At 27.2% G+C, this 24,098-nt stretch overlaps 1 protein-coding gene across 5 annotated transcripts in view; it reads right to left on the reverse strand.

The window, feature by feature from the left end:
- Nucleotides 1-639: 639 nt before the first annotated feature.
- LOC136968821 (rhoGEF domain-containing protein gxcJ-like) overlaps nucleotides 640-24,098 on the reverse strand; it is a 51,750-nt gene continuing 28,291 nt past the window's right edge. Inside the window, exons 1-14 of one of the 5 annotated variants that reach the window (XM_067262861.1) lie at nucleotides 11,247-11,395; nucleotides 5,750-5,959; nucleotides 5,254-5,499; nucleotides 4,402-4,550; nucleotides 4,194-4,325; nucleotides 3,448-3,556; nucleotides 3,202-3,365; nucleotides 3,022-3,132; nucleotides 2,887-2,952; nucleotides 2,156-2,318; nucleotides 1,944-2,074; nucleotides 1,712-1,876; nucleotides 1,265-1,631; nucleotides 640-1,099 (exon numbers count right to left, since the gene is read on the reverse strand). In XM_067262861.1, coding sequence (XP_067118962.1) covers nucleotides 1,089-1,099; nucleotides 1,265-1,631; nucleotides 1,712-1,876; nucleotides 1,944-2,074; nucleotides 2,156-2,318; nucleotides 2,887-2,952; nucleotides 3,022-3,132; nucleotides 3,202-3,365; nucleotides 3,448-3,556; nucleotides 4,194-4,325; nucleotides 4,402-4,550; nucleotides 5,254-5,499; nucleotides 5,750-5,959; nucleotides 11,247-11,304 — 2,082 coding nt within the window. In that variant the 5' untranslated portion in view covers nucleotides 11,305-11,395 and the 3' untranslated portion in view covers nucleotides 640-1,088. Of the gene's footprint in view, nucleotides 1,632-1,711; nucleotides 1,877-1,943; nucleotides 2,075-2,155; nucleotides 2,319-2,886; nucleotides 2,953-3,021; nucleotides 3,133-3,201; nucleotides 3,366-3,447; nucleotides 3,557-4,193; nucleotides 4,326-4,401; nucleotides 4,551-5,253; nucleotides 5,500-5,749; nucleotides 5,960-11,246; nucleotides 11,396-11,936; nucleotides 12,435-15,670; nucleotides 15,821-18,540; nucleotides 18,672-18,758; nucleotides 18,909-21,598; nucleotides 21,711-22,682; nucleotides 22,835-24,098 lie in introns of those variants that run through there. The other 4 variants (XM_067262862.1, XM_067262860.1, XM_067262864.1 and 1 more) reach the window with 4 other exon arrangements.

Raw genomic sequence — 24,098 nt, forward strand, 5'->3', positions numbered from 1 at the left:
TCGGAGTAAATAGCCTATATGAACTACATATTAACCATTGAAAGAAAGAAAGAAAAGCAAAGGACCCGACACAGTGACGCGTTATCCTACGGCCAAAAAATGCCATTGTCTAGGGCTCCTACCAACAGGGGACCCAAAACAAAATTTTTTTTAATAAGAAAACATTTTCCAAAAAAATTATCCGAAGAAAAATGTCTAAAGACAACTCTGTATGTGAAATTCTCCCTGGCTTCAAGAAGCTATAACTTGCCAATGACCCGACATATTCGGACGGACTACCTACAAAAAATTCCTGGGGTTTTTCAACCCATCCGGATTCGATCCCGGGTCTACCAGAGCGAACTTAACAGCTCTTCCATCCGGCCATTTAGTTTTAACTGTTTTCATTTGATTGCAACGAAACACACACCGCGAATTACCCGGGAAATTTATGCTGACCTTGAACATTTTAAATCGATAATTAATTATAACCACGCTATTTAATAAATTATTAATTTTTCGTTACGGTCTCTAAAATTTCGTGATAAAATTAACTGTCGTTTGAAAATTAATAGTTTAAAAATAACCATAATTCCTTAAAGATAAAGTTTTTTGTTGAAAATTCGAATTTTATAATATAATTAAAATATTTTTTTCTTATCTACAAACTTTTTAATCATTTACAACATGTCTTACGTTAATACTGTACTTGTTTAACAATGCTTTGAAATACAGAACCACACGAAGTAGCTTTCTAGTTAAGTATTTCTATATCAACAATGATCACCATCATCCATTAATAAATAAATATTCTAGTAGTTATTGTTTTCGTCTGGTTAGCCATAAATAATTTATCTTGGATCGTAATTTAGGCAACGACTTCGTGATAATCGCGAATTTATAGATCATGCCAGTAGAACTAATTAATTTCAGAAATTTGCATGCTAAACTTCTTGATAGCCATCATCAAACTTTTAAAAATTTGAAAGAATTTCTCGTTTGCCATAAAAAAAGTTTTTAGTGAAATTTTAGAGATAATGCCCCTTGATAAAATCAGTTTTATATGGTTCATCTTTAACGTTTTCTTACTTTACAAAGCTTTAAAATTTTTATTTCCATCCTGAAACATTAAAAATTTACTGCCATCAACTTCCATATACAATTTTTCATTATCCATAAATATTTCGATGTCTTCTACATCAAGTAAATGTCATGATAAGCAATTGTTAATTGTTCGTAATAATAATAATAAATTACTTTATAAATGGAATTTTAAATGGTAAACCTTTAAATTTAAAATAAGTACCTGCCGCTCCTATACCAGAACCCGTAAATAGCATAAGAATCGATACGAGTGCCATAATACCCGGGCTGTGCCTAATTTCTTTATTTTGTTCTAGTTTAGAAGGAATATCTGTTGGGTTTACTGTAGTACTTTGTTCTTTAGCGGTATTTTCGTTAGTGCTGCTGGTACTTCTGGTACTTCTGGTGCTTCTAGGATTATCGGTCCATTTTGTGAACTTTCCTGGCTCTGTACTTTCCCTTGTGGTTTTAGATTCGGTAATACTTCCACTAGTTGTAGTGGAAGTGGTGGTTGTGGGTTTCATAAAACCTTCAGTTAACGAGTTTGGAACCGCTTTAAATATAATTTTCTATAGAATATAAAGAAAATGCAACGTGAAGAATTAAATCTATTGGCAAATTTTTTAGGTACTGTCAGAGAGAAACTTACTTTTCCAGCCAACCACTCGATCATTAAATTACCTCCATTAATGACTGATTCCAATGCTGATTTAGCAGCTTGTAGCGAGAGTTCTGTTGATTTAACCTCCTTTTTCAGTTCTGGATGCACGCCAAGAAGCGTAAACATCACTACCATTTTGTCCGCTTGGATAAACTTCATATAAACTTCAAATTTAACATCTAATTTGATTTCAGGACCATTATAAAGTAATTTTACTCACCGTTCTAAGATGCGTGATCCTCAAGGAAGTGAAATTAAGCCCTATTTTATGATTGATTGTTGATTTCCATAAGGATAAGAAATTGACGTCGTTGGTTGCATTGTTTAGAGTTTCTCTTGATGTTTTGTCGACTTAAATTTTGATCGTTTTAATGACAAAATTAGTATTTTTATGGCAATGTTTTGTTAATTAACATGTTGCTTAATACTTACAGGTAGCGAGAAATTGTAACTTTAAACGATTTCCTACGAAACAGGGTGAAATATCGAATGCTAATGTATCCAAAGAGGCAACGGTATGCTGTTTCATATTGTAAAAATTGTAAATGAATTTCTCCCCCTTAGTAAAAAAGTCGCTATATTTTGGTTGCGATGACTGAAATGAGAACATAATTTACATAAATAAGAAAAAAGCATGTTGTTACTGTAGAAGAAAAAGACATTTTGAAAGCCGCCATTTTGAAATTAGTCAACAATGGATTTGTCCGTAGATTATATTAATAATAATTTATTTTTTAATTATATTAAAAATTAATAACTTAGAACTATTTTAAGACGTTTGTAGATAATTTTTCACGGTTTAAATTACCTAAAGTTACGATTTAAAAAAGTTAGGAACACCTCTTATATAATATTTAAATATAATTTAAATTATTAAAACCCTATAATTTAACATCGTAGTATTTTATTATTATTATTATTATTATTGGGCTGCAATTTGAAAAAAATATAGACCTATAAATTACTAATAAATTTAAATATAATAGAATTTTCAGTAATGGCCACCTCCACACGGCGGCTGTATTTTTAGGAACGTTTCTTCGGTGAAATGCATACAAAATAACCTTCAGACAACAGCCACTTATTATGTTTTCCTCACTGACCGTTACTCAGAGGTTTGATCCATATAAATATAATATGAAATTTTTTGATACAAAACTCACCTCTATTACATTTATTTCTAAATTGACTATAGGGATTTCATCTCTCTCTAAATTCAACTTTTTTCCCTAAAATTATAATTAATATTTTAATTTAGTAATACAATTTTACAAATTTTACTATAAAAAAATGCTTACTTTAGCATTAGCAATGCACCATTCCCATAAAGTAATTGTTGGTCTAGCAAAAGAAGGCCAATCTATTCTTTCTCCTTGCCATACTGAACACGGAATTCCACGTTTCTCTGTCTACAATTTATTCAAATTTAAAGAAATTTAACTTCTATAAAGTAATTTCATTACGTTTTTTATACTTACATCTCCAATATAAATCATAGAAGTGCCATCTAAACCAAAAAAATTGCCGATATTCCACATTGCATTATCCTCAGGTTCGATTAAACTATGGGGTGTAAAGAAATATTCTTCAAGTGGAGTGACTTCACATTCTCTACTAATTTTCCATATTGTATAAACTGCTCCTATAAAATCATATGAAAGTTTAATTTACCTAGGATTTATGTAGAATATTGTAGAATTTATTGTGGATCAATAAGATTTTACCTTGCTTGTATGAGATCACTTTAGTATACGAATCACCCTGGTGTAAATGAGTACCTACTACAGGAGCCTGATCGATTCTTACAAGGCGATTTTTGATATCCCACCAAATCTGTAGTTAAAATTTTAAAGAATATTTCATGTTATCTGGAAAAATATCTAGAAAAATTTCAAAATTACTATGAAAATATAGCTGAAAAGTAATCATTTATCCGTTAGCATCGATCATTTTCTCTTGATATACAGTATATAAATAGAATTCTATACTGAATAAATATCAGTGACAGTGTCAAGCATTCGACTATTGTAAGTGAACAGAAAAGAATATGACACCTGCTGCTAGATTGTGTCATATTGATGATGGAAAGAAAAGGAAAATGCTTACAAGACATGCAATGGAATTTTTTTTTTTTTTGTAAAGGAACAACAAGGAATGCATTATTCAACTTTATCAATTGAATGGGGGACATTGTTCGTGGAGACTAAAATTTGTTACAATCAATAAAAATTCACTATATAAAAAGCTGTAAATAATATATAAATCAATTTAGTCTTTCCTCTCCTTATTTCTTTATAGAGAATGTACGTACTATACTCTTTTTTAATATAATTGTTCTTAATACATGATCTAGTACAAGTTACTACTAGGTCTTGGTTAGTAAGTAAGTTCATTTAGAACTAGTTCTAGTGATTTAGTTCTTTTGTTAATTAGTTCCTTACTTAATTGTAAATATCAAGGAAAAACTTACATCAGTAGTGAAAAATGTTTGATATTGTGGTAAAATAAATTCCATATTAAACGAAAACACATTTATATTTCCTAGTTCTTGAGGGAATGGAAGTGTTTTTTTGAGTCCCATACATGATATACCTTGAGGAATCTAGATAAAAAAATACTTATATAATTTTTCAATTTTAATTGGAATAATAGAGTAAATATAACTTTTTTCTTCTTACTTTAAATGCTTTCTTATCAACAGTATCGGGTACAAAGTAATAGATGTTTACAGTCTGGTTGCGATTTATTGTAAGGTCGCCATCTTTCTCTGTTATGTTTAGGTAATAAGCTAGAGGAACCATTTTGCCTGTTGGTGACAGTCGGTTTTCTGTTGCCAAAAAGATTACAAAAAGGGATACTAATTAGATAAGTATAAAATTTACAGAAGAAAATGATGCAAGTATGAGCTCTTACATGGCATAAATATTAATTTATTGAATTATTTTAAGTGTATAGGAGATTGTTCTTCTGGTACGAGTACTTAGTTCATTGCAATAAGCATTCAATTAAATTTACTGTGAAACATTCTAAATATATTTGACCGTAACTAAAATTTAATATTTCGCATCACCGGCCTGCCATGATTACGACACACAACTTTTTAAATCACATGGCTTAAACATTAATTTCTTATTGGCCACGAAAGTGATGACGACATTTCCGCCTTCTCGATACAAGAAGCTCGTTCGTTTCGTATACGTTTACGTCAATTTGACGTCATTTTCGAAACCTATTCATTGTAAAACTGATGAGATGACGTAGAATTGACGTATTAACGACACTTTCGCAAATTCGAGCCTAGTAATACTAGCCAAGAAATTATTAATTTAGGATAGAACTATTTTAGGATTAATTCTAGTTCTAGTTTTACTCTGACAGTTTAATTAATAATTACTGGAGCTATGAATTATTAATTAACGTATCAAACTAACATCTGTAAACAGCTACTGTTAAGTGGTACAATGGTTATAGCTTAGATTAATTAGGCTTACTGTTCTAAACAGGTGTTAAAAAAGAAAAGAATTTCTCACCAGTCCAATAAGCATTCACATATAAAGTCACAGTTTTATTTTGCACTTTATAATTAACACGATGTTTCCATAAGGTAGCAGCAGCATCACGATACGTAGTATTTGTTGGTTCATCTTCTATCAAAGACGATTTATCGAGTTTCAATAATTGTTTCAGTGGAAACGTTACAGAACTTTTAGTTTCGTATGGTCTGATGTCCACAGCATCCGATGCAACCCAATCATCAAAAGTATATACAGAACATTCTACAGAAAAAGAATTGAGTAGAAGTCATCAATTTACGACATTATATACTCCGCAAAGTGTTTGAAAAACTCAAAAAATACAGCTCAAAAGTCGGTTTAACAGTTATAAAAGTTAAATAGCTTGAAATTCGCGCGTATGTCAATTTTTTAATAAGGAAAAACGTTGTTCTAAACTCGGTACACGACTCAAGGTATATGCAAAACCAAACGAGGTTAACCGACTTTTGGAATCTGGTAAACACGAACGAACCATTTTCGTAGTATTGGAGTGTCTGTTGGTTTGTCAGATCTTGAAAGAAAGTGACGTTTTCGCCATTTTCCCAAAGTATAAAACTCATTTTATTTTCCTTTTGGTCATAATTTTCTTCAAAAAATAATTGCATGATTTGATTCCCGTATTTGGCCAAAACTTCCACTAATTCCGCTTGTACCATGTAACTTCCTGTTATTTTGGGTGGATCTGAAATTATAAATATGAAATTTGTTTGATTGAATTTCACTTCCCGTGCTCTAAATGTATACATGGTATACGCAGTAAATTATACGAACCTGTAAAATAATTATGTAGAATTACTGTATAGAATAATTTCTCTTTAGTTTAAATAAAGTATACATATATATACACTTGATATTATAATTTTGCAGACGTGTACAGTACATAGTAAATTATAGAAATAATCTGTATACTATTCTATACAATTTGAAGCCATTATAGTAATTTGCATACGACTCTGCAGATATTTAAATGATTACAGTACTATGTATACAAGTCTTCAGTAATGTAAATGATTACAGCAATATGTACACGAGTTAGTAGAAACTTACATGATTACAATATACAATACATGTATTACAATTACAGCATGTATAAGAATTTATAGAGTTCTCAATAGTTTTATATATGCAACGCAATGAAATTAAAAAGACATGTATACAAATGTATGCATATATCTGAGTTAGTTATAAGCGTAAATACATAAATTTATGGAACAGACAATAGTATAAAGTATAAAGTGCATTTACAGTACTCTACAGCTGCCATTTGCAAGTGCAGTACTTGTACTTCTGCGAGTACATACTGCCATTTGCAAGTGCAGTGGTTGTACTTCTGGAAGTACAGTACTACCACTTACAACTGTTGATTGTAAATGTTTTAAATTCGTTTTAAAATTTATCTGAACAATTTTCAAATAAATAAAAAGTGTAGAAACTACAATTTGATTTCAAACAAATCTAGAAATTTGAATAATTTCTGTTGTATTTTTGGCTATTTTAATATCGGCTTCTGTTAAAAGGTATAAGAAGTTAAAATTTATTGTAATGATGTTTATCTTTCCGCTATTTTTCTTGAAAATGAAAATAATTATAATTCATTTGAGATGTTTATAATAATTTTATTTAGAAACTTCAATTAAAAACATGCAGAAAAATGTCAAAGCGCTTAAACAGCAATGGTGCCACTTATTCGCTCTTTCCCACACGATTAATTAATTTAATTACTTTAATTTTCAAGAAAAATAGCGGAATCATTAAATTTTCTTCGAATTTCACTTGTTTACAACGTCAAGAACCAGTATAAAAATACACGTAATTCGATATTTTAGTTTAAATTAATTAATTACGAGAGAAAATGTAAATAAGTGACACCAGTTGATGGTTAAGCGCTCCGGTATTTTTCTACATGTTTGTAATTGAAGTTTATAAATAAAATTTCAAATTAATTATCAACTAAAATATTGATTTACGAATATATTATACGGATACTTGACGTTGTAAACAAGTGAAATTCGAAGAAAATTTAATGATTTATGTTTACAGAACTTTTATAAATTGTTTAATTATTGACTTTTCTATTTTTGCAATTCGTTTGGTAGTTTGTTAAGAGGATTAAATTAATTCTATTTTAATAATTGAAATGTTTTAACGTTCCCGACAAAGTTAGTGATTTGAGTTTTCGCTTGATTTAAAGTTTAATTTCAAATGTATTGATGGAAGTTTTATTATTTAAAAACTGAGAAATTCTAAAATAAAAATAAAATATATTACAATTTTACTCGAAAATAAAATTATTTTAAGAAAATTTTAATATATTTATACATTTTAACGTAAAATTGTTTTTTTTTCTCACCAGGGGGATAATTATATTCAATCCCCCTGGTGAGAAAAAATTGTTAAAATTATTTTAAAATTTTTATATATTAAAAGAATTTTTTTTCCTAGGGAGATCGGAAATTAAAAATAATAATAATAATATTATTATTATTTTTAATTATTTATGAATTTTAATAAATAATGAATTATTTAATTTTTCAAAAAATAAACATTGAAAAAACTAATGTTATTAAATATAATGCCAAAAACAATATTTATATTTAAATTATAAAAATATCGCAAAGAAAATAATAATTATAATTTAAAAAATTAAAGTTTTAAACGTAGATATGAATTCTCCCCTTTCAAATATATTTCTTTTTTACGAAATTAAAAATTATTTCGGTCTATTGTCCAGAGGTTGCAAATATTATATTAATGTTAAAAGATTTCAATTAAATGAACATTAAAATTTTAATAATAACAAGTAAATTGGCAAATTATTTGAGAATTCAATTAAAAGATAATTTAATTAACTCAGCTTAAAGATCGGCTTTTGATATTTGAAAATTTAACGCGAAATTCTATAAATTAATTATTGTTTATTATTAATATTGCTATATTAATGTAATCACTTTAACTTATCAAACATTTTACTCATTTTTAAAATTGGTATATCGAAAAAAAAAAAAATAAATAAATTTCGCGTCATTAATCACGAATTATTTTGTCATGCTTACGAGCGATAGAATAGATAAACCATTTAAAAATATCAAGAATTTTAATTAAAAAATAGCTTAGAAAGAAAAAAAAATTGATTCACTGTTAGATTATTTTAAAAATATATAATCAGTTCAAATTTTTTAAAATTGTTTTTTTTTGTAGTAACACCGTAATAATAATAATAATGATACAGGAACTTGATGACGTAATTAAAAAGTGAGTCGTGACTCCCAGGGGGCGCATGTAAAAAATTTTATATTATTTAGAACATTTAGTTTTAAAATTTAATATTTAAATTAAACAATCATTATTTTTTTATATGCTTTTTGTAATTATTAAAAGAATTATTAATAATTATTCCTTAAATTGATATTTTAAAATAAATAAATAATTTATTTAATTATAATAAACGCTTCTTAGAATGTTCAATATATATACATATATATAATTTATTTTTAATATGGTTTTATTCAAGATAATTTCTTTTAAAAAAAAATTAATTAAGTTTTATTTGATTAATAAAATTAATAAGTAATTTTTATTTAAGAAAGAAAGTAATTTTTGGGAATTTTTTAATACATTTTTTATGAAAAAATAATTTTTTTTTATTTATTTGGGAAGGAAATAATTTTTCAATTTGTTTTTTTTTTAATGAAAATAATTTTTGTATATGACAAGAAGTAATTTTGTGAAAGATTGGAATTATTTGAATTATGGAAAGAAAATATTTTGAGAAAATGGAATATTGCTTTTTGGAAAATGATATACAGTAATTTTGCCTTTTTTAAAAGGCAAATTAAAATAATTCCAAATAAAATAATTCAAAATATTCGAAATAATTTCAATATAATAATATATTGGAATTATTTTGAGTGAATACAATATATATAATTATTTGTTATACATTATTTTATATTTTCTATATTAAATTACATTTATTTTTATTTTTTTCATAATATATATATATATATATATAGTTTCTTTCAGAATATGAATAATTTTTGTCTTTTTTAGAATAGCAAATTTTTATATGAGAAGAAAGGATAATTTTGAAGAAAAGAAAATTACTTTTCTGGAGATGAATGGAATATCTTATTACACATTTTGGAAAACAGAATAACTTCTGTGTTTTTTTGTAAGAATTATATTTTAAAGAAGCAAACTTTCTGTATGAAAACTGAATAATTTTGTTATTTTTGAGAGAAACGATTTTTTTTTAAAGTAAATACTTTTTAAAAAGGAAAAGATTATACTGTATTTTCTGTATGCTGCATGCTGTAGCTAAACAATAAAATAAAATTTAGTATTTATATAGAGAGTAAAGAATGATTTTTATGAAAGGAAGAAGTTATTTTGTTTTGGAAAAAGAAGTAATTTTTAATACAGGAAAGACTTTATTGAGAAAAAGAATAATTGAGAAAAAAGGAACTACGTCCCGCTTCTATTCTCTTTATTTAAAATACAGCAGATGGATTACATTTTCAGTCATTTACCAATGACAGTGACTGTTTTTTTTTGTTCTTTAAACCAATAATCACGAGAACACATTTTGCCCTTTATGACCTCTTTATAGATTCATCATTCTTCAATTCAATCGTCTCCAATGTCTTCTATCATTTTCTGACTCCAATGAAATTATTATTATTATATATATGTGTGTGTGTGTGTGTGTGTAATTCTTTTTTGTTTTAATAAAAAAATCAATATGCGAATGAAACAAATCTGACTTTTAAATGAAACGACCTACAAAGTTTTACAATGAATAAAAATCTATTATCCGATTCCCTTGTATCGTTTGAAGTATTTTTATTGATTCAAAAAGATTTTATGGCTTTCATTTTTCATACTTTTTTTTTCCAAATCACAAAAATGCAGGAAATATTCCTATTTGATAAATGTCGACTATATGCTTTTTATAATGATAGTTTCTGTTTTGTATCGATATCTTTATACTTTATTTTGAGCTTTTAATATTGATATTATTTTTAGAAATTTGTAATTTTTTTCGCAAGTTTTATACATTATCTTATCTAGAAATTAGCTACATAAATAGCAATTTAATGGATAATTAATGCTACTTTTTGGTTTCAAATTATTATTATTTTATGTAATTAGTAAGAGTTTATGCAATTTTATATAATCCTTATAATCTTTATTTATGTATAACCAATATATATATACATGGTGGTTATATATAAGAAAGAGTTTAAAATAAAACTTTATTTATATATAACTTTCACATATATAAAGGTTATACTATATTTAAAGGTCGTACTACATTTAATTGCAAAATTATATCGATAATTTATACTGCATTAATTACTACATTTTACAATATATTTTATAGCCAATTTGATTTATAAATTTTAAAAAAATTTCAGAAATTAAATTGAAAAACTCTTAATTATGTTACTTATTTAATAATTTAATGCACTTATATCTTTAAATATTAATAATTTAATACTTTATCCTGTATAACTTATTAACAAAATTATAAATTTCTCATTTAACTTTGAGTAAACAACTACATTAATTTATGCTATTACTTCGCTGTAACTGTTTCTATACCTATCATGCCAAATTTTATATCTTAAAAAAATATATATATTTCCTATGATTAATGTTACAGTTGCTTTATCTATCGAAGGATAAAGGAGAACTAAAACTGGAAATGATCAGATACGATTCACTCTATACATTTTTATTTACGAGAAAGTAAATGTATAATGTGATATATGAAAGAGGTGAATGGTAATTCATCATCAGAGTAAAGCAATACTGTATCAAGCTAAGTGCTTTTGGATATAACACCGAGTCCCTTGGACATATTGAATATGAATGTTTTATGATAAATTCTTCATGATTAATTTCTATGTTTAGAATTGTTCTATCATATATTGTTAATAAATAAATAAATAAATAATTTAGATTACCTTTCGCTGAATTGACTAAAGCGGCGAACAGAATTAAAATCGTCGTAATTCGTAGCATTTTTAAAAGAATTTATAGACAACTATCCACATTACTGGAAAATAAAGCCGTCAAGTTAGGGGCGTTTAAGGATGATACAGATTAAACTTTAATCTGTGTTGCTTATCAACAAACGCTTATATATATATATATATACATTTTTCATTAATCAGTTTATTTTATCTTTCGATTATTATATTGATTTCTCTATTTTTTGTTAGTAATATAATATTTTTAAATAGGTAATTTAAATAATATATGCGTTATTTTGTATCAAATATTGGAAAAAGATATGATCGATGATGCCCGAGTGTTACTATCAATAGTAAGTTTGTACAGTGTTTTCTTTACTTACGACGGAATTCTATTGCCAATTTTCTTATCGGATAAGCCATTTTTTTTTTAAAATTCTAAGCTAGTATGCTTATTAATACCGTTCTTCTTTCTTTTGTCGAATAGTTTAGATTTCAGTTTTCTATAAAATTTTATTGATTAAATGAGGAGAAAACAAAGGATGAGTTGCACCTGTACCTTGTAGATGCACCCTACGGAATCAATACAAAGCAATGTTGATAACTTGTTTATTATTTTGAAAAAATAACTTTAATGATTTAAACAAATAATAAATAAATAAATAAATAAATAAATAAATATTTTTATATATATTTCTTTTTATTTTAGGGAAAGATATTTAACTACATAATCATATTTTTCGCGAGTTCAAAACATGATTAAGTAACAAAACTAAGTGCTATTTTCGATTTAATTTTAATGGAGAAGATGACTTATTATAGTTTATAAAATTTGTAAAATTCAAATAAATATATGACATCTTAAACATTTATTTCTATTAAATATAATAATAATAATAATAATAACAATAACGGATGATTTCCAGAATGCACATGAATGAGTGAGAAGATAAAAGTAGGATATGCAACCGTGATGTACAATTCAGATTTATATATATATATATTTATTTATAAAAGTGTTAATAATGCTGATAGGAAATGAAGAAATGGTGGGAAAGGTGCAAGTGATCAAAACAATCACAAAAATTATTATTTGTAACACGATCTTGTTTTTACTCTCACGAAATGACCCGCTTCCGTTCTCCAACTATCAAATTGTCTTCCAGTATTGTGAATTGTCTGCATAAAGAAGATAACAACAATAATATTAGTCAGGAATATACATTTTACATATTAAGTATAATAAAAAGATTATTTTGGACGATTTAAATACAGTTTAAAAATTCAAATTCAGATTGCATTTAAAGAAGTATACAGTAGATTATAATTCGGAAATCACAATGTAAATTAAATGATTCTTAAATTATTAACCATTACATAAATCTTTTAACGGAATTTAAGTAAATATATTATTAAGTTGTATAACTAGCTTAATTAAATAAATAGACGTGTATATATTTACCTTCTAATTCATCCTAAGAGAATGCATGGAAAAATAGAAGAATATTAAACAATAGGATTAATTATTATTATTATTATTATTATAATATCGAAACGAATATAGGTTTATTAATAGGTAACTTATCAATTGACAAACAATGTCAAAATGATTCAGAGTTTAAAGTATTGATATAAACAAAGATCCAAACAGAAAAAATATTTGGCTCCAGGTAAGAACTATTCCATATCCGAATGAAATGAAATTTGTTTCCACTTGGGGCCAAATATATCTTTTCTGCTGTCTAGATGTAAGTTTCTTTTCTTGAATGACAATTTAATTTATATACAAAAGTGTATATTTTGGAATATTTTTAAAATCAATACGTAGAGGAAAAATATTTTTGTTTTTAAAGCAGAGTTTTAATTATTCATATTATTATATTACTATCGATATATACATATTTGATTACATATTTAATATTAATACAATTGTGATACAGTTAATGACACAATGAGCCTATTGATGATTTATTCAAAAATAATTAGTCGAGGAGTGTCGCACTTATAATATCAGCAAGGTCACAACTCTTTTTGATAACACATGATACCAAACGGACAGCCGTTTTCGTGCTTTCTTATATACAGTAATCTGTGTACACTGTATCTGGAAATGCAAGTTGGCTGTTGAAGGTAATAAACATGCTTTTTCGGCTGTTTTTGATGTTTTGGATAGTTTATTTTATTCATTTTATGTCTGGATTTTCTAGATTACGAAACCTATGTTCGTGTGTATGTTTTGCTTGAGCCCGCCATGTTGAGATCATTTGAGCCTATTCTTATTCTACAGCACTTCTTAGAAATAGCAGCCGTATTGTAGCAAGATGGACATGAAAAGTTGGGGTAGAAATAATGTGTGCAACTTGCCCCAATAGGAATTAGCACTTGAAACAGCGCAATATCCGCCCCATCACCAATTTGTACTAATCTGAAGAAATCCAAGAAGACCTTAGCATCTCAAATTCGTAAGAAGACAGGTGATAAAGGTTCAACAGCAGACAGCAACGGAGACAAGCGGTGCTACAGTTCTGCAATTCAATTATTACAATTCTCAGAACACAAACGATTGGATACATTGCAAAGCTTCGTGGATGTACAAAGTGTGTATTTTGCCAGATAGGAACTGTTTTCAAGTCCCCATGTGTGTCGAAAAAGTTTGAAGTGAACAGCATAGTAATGTTGCTTTAAATGCCTTTCATTTTCATTAGGACAACTTACTCAAATAAGGGGAACATACACATTAGGCACTGTCCTTGATAATTTCATTTATTTCTTATACCATATTTATGCACGGTGCAATAAAGAAACGTTTTGAGTACCTGTACATGCAAATGCTTTATTTCCATGTTCCATGAAAACGTGTTTAATAATTTATTCATAGTTATTTCAGCACCAATAAAGATATATTACGACGTTAGAAATATCTGTATATTTAGAAGTGAATAAAGTCACTTACAGTTAGTTTAGTTTACACACTTCCCATTGATCAAATTCAGCTAATAAGGTCTCACATTAAATCTCGTGGTCTCTAGACGTGCATAAAACTACAGAAATTTGAATGTACTGTAATTCGATTTAATCGAATTAGCAAAGATTTTGGCAATTTTCGGTCGGTCACGTGAGTAACAGTACTTTCACGTGATCTATTATTAGTATCTTTTGAGTTGTATGATAATTTGAATCTCACATTAAACGTCTTTAACGCGTAAATTTCATTTAAAAAAATATATAAATCTTGAAATACATTTGTAACTTTTGTATTTATAAAAAGTTTTATATTTTGTTACTTGATTATTTATGTTATCACGCGCTTCACTTTGACGATATTATTCGTAAACAAGATATTAAAAATGTGAATTTATTGTAAATGTCTTACTTTGTACGTTAAAATTCTTTTTTGTTCATTAAAGTTTGGTTAACTATTGCATAAAACATGCGTCAAGTCAGTCGCAGGTGTCTACCAGCGTGGATAGTCTACATTGCTGTGACAATATGACGATCCACATGATTTAGTGCAGAACAGGGTCGTCGAGAGGAATGGGAGCAGGAGATCTTTCTCCGGACCCGGAGTGATTCTTACTCCTATAAAATTAACGTTATTTTCTGTTAGAATGGGAGCAGGAGATCTTTCTCCGGACCCGGAGTGATTCTTACTCCTATAAAAGAAAGCGCTGAAGAGTCCACTAAGAGGCAAAAGAGGTCCACTCTACCGCCAGGGCCCGTACAAGCTCTCGATGAGGAGCTTGTACGGGAGGGATCGATTGAAAATGGTTCATTAAAAATTATTAGTCCAGGTTACGTACTGTACATGACAGTTCAAGATTTGTAAATTTACACTCTGTAAGTAGATCTTTTCTATGACGTGTGGATTAATACTGGTTCACCAGACTAATTAATTAATTATTATTATTATTATTAACTGTATTAGAAAAAAAGAGGAGGTGGATAAAAGTCGAGGAATCCTAGAAAGAGTTGACTGGGACCCCTGGTTTAGTGCTTTGTTAAATATTAATATCTATTTTAAATTGAATGCTAGTACAGATCTTTGCTTTTAACAAGTCATTATCATGTCAGCTGGACGCCAAAAACTGGTGTCGTCGTCTTTCTTCTATATTAAGTAGACGTCTGAAACAATTTAAGAATTTTGGACTAGCATTAATCAAGATAACTTCATTCAAATTGCGTTAAGTTCAGCCAATAATATTTTTCGTGAAAATAAAAATGATAAATCTATCAGAAATATTGTTTTTAAAATAAATTTTTGCTATGTACAGTACACTAAAATTTTCTTCAGTAAAATACTGTACTCGATAGTTATTTCATTTACTTTCACTTTACTAAACATCATATAATTTGTCATTCTAGATAGTCAAATTTACTGGCATATTTTAGCTTATAACATAAAATTTTTTACCTACTTTATCTATATCGTAGACCAAATCTGCAGCTAAATTCTCGTATGCCATTTGATTCGATCTTCCATTTAGTGTAACATTTTTCTCGAAAATTTCTTCGTCGTCCTGGAGTTTTGTGTTATATACTCTGCGAGTGTAATGTCGTTCGTATATCTGGAAAAACGTTATTATATTTTAAGAAACCTTTATGTTATATTCTACTGTTTATAAAAAGCTCATAAATCATTAAAGTTTTATAGAAAATTTAAAGATGAGTTTGTAATCGAAAGCGATAAAAGATACACGGTATGGCTTTAAAAGATTTTTATGATATGACTTAAAACGTTTAGTAAAAAAAAAAAAATAGTAAAATTTTATGGATGACGTACTAAAAGACGTACTGTATATCCCAAATATCTTTATATATCGTTATATATCTTTATATTCTGATACATTTATAAAGTATTAATGACTAGTTTTGAAAATAGAGAAGATTTTTTCCTGTATTTTCCCCCCGGTATTTTTTTTTTGTTCTAGAAATTTCAATTTATGAAATTGAGGAGAAAAATAGAGAGGAAAAGTTTTAAATTTTTCGATTTGGATTACTTCAAGTACTTTCAATTTATGAAAGAAACGAAGCAACGAATTAAAAAAAGAAGAAAAAAAATGCAACAGTAAAATGTATTACAAGAATTGAGAAAGAAAAAGAAATTTTCAGGAAAAATAATTTTATCAAGAAATTTTTTCATAATAAATAAATATCGATTGTAAACGAAAGGACGTGTTTTATGAAGATAAATTAAACAAATTATATCGGCAGTTTGTAAAATGATACGTATAGAAAAATAAGGAAATAAATTAAATTGACTGACTTGATAGAGTTCGCGTTAAAATTATGCAGAGTTAAATGGAAAATTAAATTGAAATTATTGCGTGTCGTCATGGAACACGTGTTCAAATTGCAGAAAGCAAGCAAGCAATTAAAACAAAAATTTACATTGTAAATATATATGCTGATTTTTAAATAAAATATATATTAAAAATGTGTACAGTTTTGTTGGGTTACAATTTGAAAAAAATTGTAACCCAACAGAACTGTACACATTTCCTTAATGTCGAGAATAGAATTACATAGATGAAATTCGAGACCAGATATGAAAACTGTAGGGTTCGGAATCGCTTAGGCGAGCGATTTCCGCCCTGTTTTAATATAACGAACTTTCGGGACGGTAAACCGTTAGAAATGACCGTTAGAAGAACCGTTGAGTTTCAAGTCGACGACAGACGGACGATTGGCTGGCGGGAAATGACCGTTGGCGGCCGTTGTGGAAACATTCAAATTTGATTGGCGGGGGATTCAAACGCCGAACACTATTTAAGCAGTAGTTTCGGCGGGAAAGAGGTTGGTATCGGGATCGGCTGGGTTCGTATCGGGAGGATCGGATCGGATCGAGATCGTCGTTATCGAAGTGCTAACTAACTCTCTCTCGTTGGACGTTACGGAAATCTGGGGAAAGTATACTCCAGTGGTTGAGTACGAACTTGTTCCTGACTCGGAGGTGCTGTTAATTACGAGTCTGTTTGTGGAGGTCGTAAGGAGTTCTTTCGACGAATTTGTACGGGAATAGTCGGTTGTCGTTGGATTAGTGTTTGTGCACATTTAATTGTGACTCTAATTTGTATTATTTTGTACATTTGTATTATAAATATAAACTTTGTGTTTCGTTAATCCGACTGAGTGGTTATTTTGAACATTACTAAAACCTTAGGGGCAGAAGGCCTTGATTGAACTACATACAAACGTCTGATGCAAACCAGAAGTCATGTTATATCAATTCAAATGTTTTTCTCTGAAAGGAGTTAGAAAGATGACTGGCACGACTCTATTGCTAACAGGAAAAGTATGATGTACAGGGGCACGATACTAAGAATTTGAGGTGGAGAGCATATATTTTAAATAAAAGAAATTAAAAATTGCGGCCCGGCATTGTGACGATCTCACAATAAATAATCGCCGGTTTCAATTGCCTGTAAACAAAAGGATATATTTTATGATTAGAAATTAAGCGAATTATATCGAAAATTTATAAAATGAAACGTTTAGAAAAATAAGTAAATAAATAAAATTAATGATCGTATGGAATTCATGTTAACGTTACGCGGAGTAAAATAAAAAATTAAGTTAAAATTATTGCGTGTCGACATGAAACTATGTTCAAATTGCAAAAATTTAACATATTCTTAATATACACTACATTTATAATTTAATGTATATTTACAATTTATATAAATAATACTTGAAAAAAACTGACGATCGAAACGAAAATTTAAATGTTTGTTTATGCAATAAACAGATGAAATATTAAATAACAAAATTAAAAATAAACAGATTTAAAAGTTGTTAATTAATTAACTTCAGCAACATTCAGCAGATATTAATTAATTAATTTCAACTAAATTAATTAAATTTAGTCTTTATAATATTCCACTTTACATACATAATTAAATGCCAACATATTACGTATCAGAAATGAATATGATAAATAAATTACTAATTGCATTTCGAACAATAACATAAAATTCAAATAAAATGATTGATTTTGCATACATCTTAAATGTAAATAAATAAAAGTTTTTGAATGAAAACGAAATGAAATGCTGAAAATGAGAGGAAAAAATTTATAAATGAATTCATTGGATAGAAGAAAAATTAAGTAAATTTATTGACATACAATATAGATATCAAAGGAAACCTCCTAAAATCTAAATGAACTCATTGACCGCCAAGAAAACGGACGTAAAGAAGATTTCAGAAAGAAGAGGAGGAGAAATTAAATCAACCTATTGACTGAAAACAAAACGGTACATTAAAAAAAGATGGAGGAGTGACTTACCGTGACAGCAGAAAAAAGTAAAATGAAGATAAAAGAAGCGGCTGAGATAACAACTACAGCAATCACCCATTGAGGTACTGGAGGTTCAATATTGGGTGCAGAGGTCGGTTTCTTTACTTCTTCACGAACGACTAAAAAAAAAAAGGAAAAAAAAATGTAAAATTCAATTTAGCACTAAGTAGGAAATACTGTAGTCGGGAATCGAGCAGCAGATGTGACAAGTTTTTATATGCTACCTATTCGTGGATCATACATAAATCGATTTATCGAAGTTTTCAAGCTAAAGGGTGGCGGTGGTGGTGGTGGTAGTGGTGGTGTATAAGAAATTCGTTGAATTGCTGTATATAACTCAAAGTAATTCATGAAGCCTATAAATGTCAAAATTGTTAAGAAGCAAATTTACAATTATGTCATTTTCTTCAATACTTAAGAGAATTTAGATCATTTAATCACGCTTATTATCAGATCAATTCTATATGTATAATTGTTATTTTTACAAATTTTTATAACTAAATAATATATGTAGGCTTTAGTGGAGTTAAATAATTAATATATGCTAATAATTTTTAAGTAGAGCATGTGGCTGTTCTGACCTGCATTTATGAGTAAACTGTTATAGAACTATATTGTGTTAGAATAAATTTAGTTAATTGAATTTGCATTACAAGAGATAATGACCGCTTGAAAAATAACAAAAATCTCCATTAAGATTGTTTCATTTTAATGAAACCTATTTTCTCAAGAGAATTTTCTTTTTTTGGAATTAATCAGTTTTATCAAGTTCGTAAAATTATTTCTTACGGAAAATAAAGAGCACGACCATTCGAATGAATAATAAAATCAGTAAAATAAAGTACAATGATTAAATATGATTTAATGTATACAAAAATGCACAGATGTAGAAAATGGAAATGGAATTTTGCTAAAATTCTCTCTCTATTCATACAAATTTTAGCAAAATTTTGTAGTAAAGTTATGCATTAAATTAAAAAAAAAAAAAAAAAAAAAAAACAAACAATTTTGTTCCTATTTCAAGATGATTTAAATATATTTTACTTAAAAGATATAAGAAATGTTGCTTCTATTTATTTATCAAATTAACTACAAATATATTTTTTATAGTTAATTTGAATTTTGTAATAAAAAAAATTACTTTAATATATTCTTAAAACTTAAAATAGTACTATTGTATAGTAGAGTACACATTTTATAAACAAATTTAGAAGAAACTTTTTTCCCCCTTTAGAAAGCGTTTTCTATTCTCAATAAAAACAGCTTTTATAAGAGAAGAAGAGAGGAAAAAAGAAAAAAAAAATTAAATAAAACAACCGATTAGCATAATAATGTTGCTTCGAACGAGTTTCTAAAAGAATAGTTTAAATTCGGCTTTTGAAATAAACAATTGCTAAATTAAAAATATTTTAAAAAAATGTACTTTATAAAAATTAAAACAGGAATTTAATTAAGACATAAATAAAATTTAAAAGAAATGAAAGTAATAATAAAGAAAACATCAGTTATAATAGAATAGTCATACAAAACATAAAGAAAATCTACATTAAAAAAAAAAAAAAAACAATTTAGAATCTCTTCAATAAATAAATTTCTAAAGAAATTCTAAAAGAAAGTCTAAATCTCTTTTAAATTTAGATTTTTTCTAAAATTTAGACTTACAGTTTTATTTTAATTGTTATTTACTTTAAATTTTTGTCTATTTTCAAAGTTAATGGATTATAAACTACACTTGTAAACTACATTTTTTTCTCGTATATAAATGAAATTTTCTACATGAATTTCATAATTTTTCATCCTTAATAAATCAATTCAATTGAAAGTGACAGTAATAATAGAGGCAGACTTCCTGTCATAGACAGTTCAAAGATAAATTTTGCGATACTGTTAAAATGGCTGATATAAACAGGTCGACAAGGCTTCCAGGGAGTATACAAAAGATAGGTTAACTATTTTTTTTTTATTGGATAGAATTCGAATTTTTTTAAAAAACTGAATCTATATCCCTTTCTTCTATCGATGGCAAGTCATGCAAAGATATGATGCGTATATATTGTAAAAATATTCTTTTCCTACTTTATATTATGTCAATAAAGTAAAAGAAAATCCATCACTAAAAAGATATCCTTGGTTATATTATACTCAAAACAAAAATAAAATTAATAGAAGAATTATATTTCTAAAATGAAGCACATTAAATCTCTATAATTTCTAGAACGTAAATATTTTCGAATAATTTATTGAACTTCATTTTTAATTTTAGACTGATTTAGAGATTTTGCGAGCAGATTTTCTGGGTTTTTCGATATTTTAAATACGACAGAACCCCTATTATCCGAGGTATGTGGATCGATGGTACCTCGGATGACCGAAAACTAGGATTAAAAATTACGTTATAAAAATTTTATAAGGTATACCACGTTTAAGCTTTAATCATATATAAATACAAGAATTTATACATCATTTATTACGCATCTAATATACGTTTAAGAATAAATATTTATATTATCATATATAGCTTTAATATGAATAATTTGTCTTACATTGAAGTTAAATGATAAAAGGCAACAGAAACAAATCGTTTTAAACATTCTTTGATGAATTACGGTAAAGAAATGTAGTGTATTCGCTAACAGATTCGCCTTGGATAATGTAGAACCTCGAATAATTGGGATTCTACTATACATGTAGATAAACATTGTAAGATATTTTGAATAATTTTTAGCGATTACAGTGTGATTGATAATGATAATGATTGTATAATGATTAATGAAACCCTTCGAAGACTTCATCCTAAGATATTTTAGAGTAAAACAAATTACCGAAGAAAACAAACCCACTAAGTAATCCAAAACAGTAATATAAGTTTAAAATTGGAATATCATGTTTGTTCAACTGGATAAATATTTTCATATTTTAAAATATTTTTATAATTCTCTAAGACAAAGTTGAATTCTATCCAAATTCTCTTTATTAAAAAAAAATTATTAAAAAAAGATAAATGTTATTCAAATTGAAAAATTCTTTTTTATTTATCTTCTCATACAGTTTCTTAGAATGGTCGATCATATTTGACTGGTTATCTATCTTCTCTCGCATCTGTTCGGTATCTTCTCCTCTATTTATTTTCAACAATTCTCTTATCCTTCTTGTCAAAGCTATCAATTAATTAAATGGTTTAGTAAGATAAAAGTTAACTGTAGTGTACGAAAAATAAATCTATTCTTCAGTTGAATTCCAATAATATAGTAGAAAGCAGTTTTTTGACTGAAAATATGAGTTAAAAACAAGAGAAATACATAAAGGTTCATTATTATTTTGTTGTATTTTAAAAAAAATCAACAAATTTCATGATTATAGTACTGTAAAAACGTTTCTCTTGGTAAGAAACTGAAACATTTGCAAAATTAATCTCATTTTATAATTTTCTTATTGTAAAATGGATTATTTTTTGTCAAACGTAAACAGCTCAGAAGCTCTTTCTACTAGCTTAAAAAACAAAAAGAAATTTTGAACTCCTATCTTGATTTAAGCTACCAGAAAGTAGGTAATTCCACGATATAAACTATTTTCTATTGGCTTATATGATTAAGAAGTTCATCAACTTCATCGACTCAAGATAAAATTTCAAAATTACAACATATTACTACAGTTAATAATATGTAATTTCAATGTAAAATTTCATTTAAGATGAAATCGTACTACAGAATAACATAAAATAGGAAACAAATTTAAGGAAAAACGTTTAAATTAAAAGAAAAATTTCGAAATTCAAGTCGTGAAAACAAAAGTGCAAACGTTAAGAGGTATTCCAAAAAAGATCTTCAAATTCGATCAATTTGTCAACCTGCCACTCTCGTGTCCACTTTATTCGAAGTTTTCATTCTTTTCTCATTCTTTATTACAATTTAGATTTAATATATAAAACATTTTAATCGTTTTGATATTAATTACTATTAATATAAATATCTGTTTCGCCATTACAGAGAAGGGAATAATTAATCTCTTTATCGATTACGTTTTAAAGTCGATACAACTAAGTATTAAGTTAAAGTTTAAATTTTAACAAAGAAGTAAGCATAATTTGTCATATAATTGTTTTCGTGAAGTACATTAATTGGTTTACGCACCTCCAAATTCTGTAGCATTTGGATCAATAGTGAATTCGCCGAGTAAATAATTGTTTTCTTTCAAGAGACTGTTGAACTGATGAACCAAGGAATCTGCATCGAGTGCTTCTGTCTTCAGTATCAAGAAATAGTCAATCACTACGCTTCCTTCGCTGAAATGACAAAATTCGAGCAATTTAAACAATGCCCTATCATTTTATTGATTCGTTTTAATCATTTAAGGAAAGCCTCAAGTTACAAATCCCGTTTGATATTGATCGAAACATTGTTTGCAAATGCAAGGTTTGTAAAGTGTTAAGATTGAGAAGATCAATATATTTGTTTTTTTTGTTTTGTTTTTTGTGAATGGATATTTTAAACGTGATGTAAACATAAATGGGGATTGATAAAGGAGTGAGTACTGCTGAAAGTAATAGCAGTACTCACTCCTGGCATGGGACAATTTACCGGAAAGCAATCGATGACTATCTGGTCGTATGGCTTTTGATGTACGATAACATGAGAGAATCGGTAAAAGTCGTGTTACAAGAAGCGAGATGAACAGTTAGAAATGTGACTGGAGTGATTAAACATTAAGTTTTGGTAGTTTAAATGAACACGGTCTTCTGTAAACAAGAAGATGGGTGAGAGATTGAATAGTGGATTGGTTCTGACAAATGTGACGCACAGATAAAAGGTTAGTTTTGAAGACAGCCAAGAAAAAAGTTTTAGTTGAAACAAATTGAAAAATATTGAGAACAGAGACAACAGATGAAAATATAATTATGTGAACTGAAAAAAAAGCTATACATATACATAAAGTAAACATATTTTATGTATAATCACGATATCTTTACCTTGATTTTATATAATATACAATTAACTGTATATAGATAAAATATATTGTAAAAATATACTGAAATTTTGATTTAATAATGAATACAACTATTATATTTAATATTTTATAATTAAATATAGTTTAAATGAATCAGAATACAATTAAACTACACAAAATTTAAAATATCTATACATATTTTTTTTTTAAAGTAAAATTTTGATCTTTATGTAAAATTCACATCAGTATTAGTATTTTTTTAAAAGAATTCACCAATATGTCGCGACAATTCTTTATTGGTTATCGAATAACCATAAATCCAGTTACTTATATAAATTAATTATAAGCCAACGTAACCAATATTATATTACAGGAGTAGAAACAAAAACTTTCTGAAGATATATTCTTCATTAGCTTGGCTGTATATATTCTAAATCCTTTAATTTATCATCAACTTTAAAACATTTTTTTTGGTGTTTTGGTACTTTGAACAAGATTTTGATATCATATTTCAATACTGTTATACACTATTTAATGGATTTAACATGGAAAAAAATAAAGATAAAATGCAAGAATTAAAAATTTTAACGTATTGTATTTTG

Source organism: Centruroides vittatus, unplaced genomic scaffold (assembly GCF_030686945.1).
Source record: "Centruroides vittatus isolate TY-2023 unplaced genomic scaffold, ASM3068694v2 contig_1620, whole genome shotgun sequence".
NCBI lineage: Eukaryota > Metazoa > Arthropoda > Arachnida > Scorpiones > Buthidae > Centruroides > Centruroides vittatus.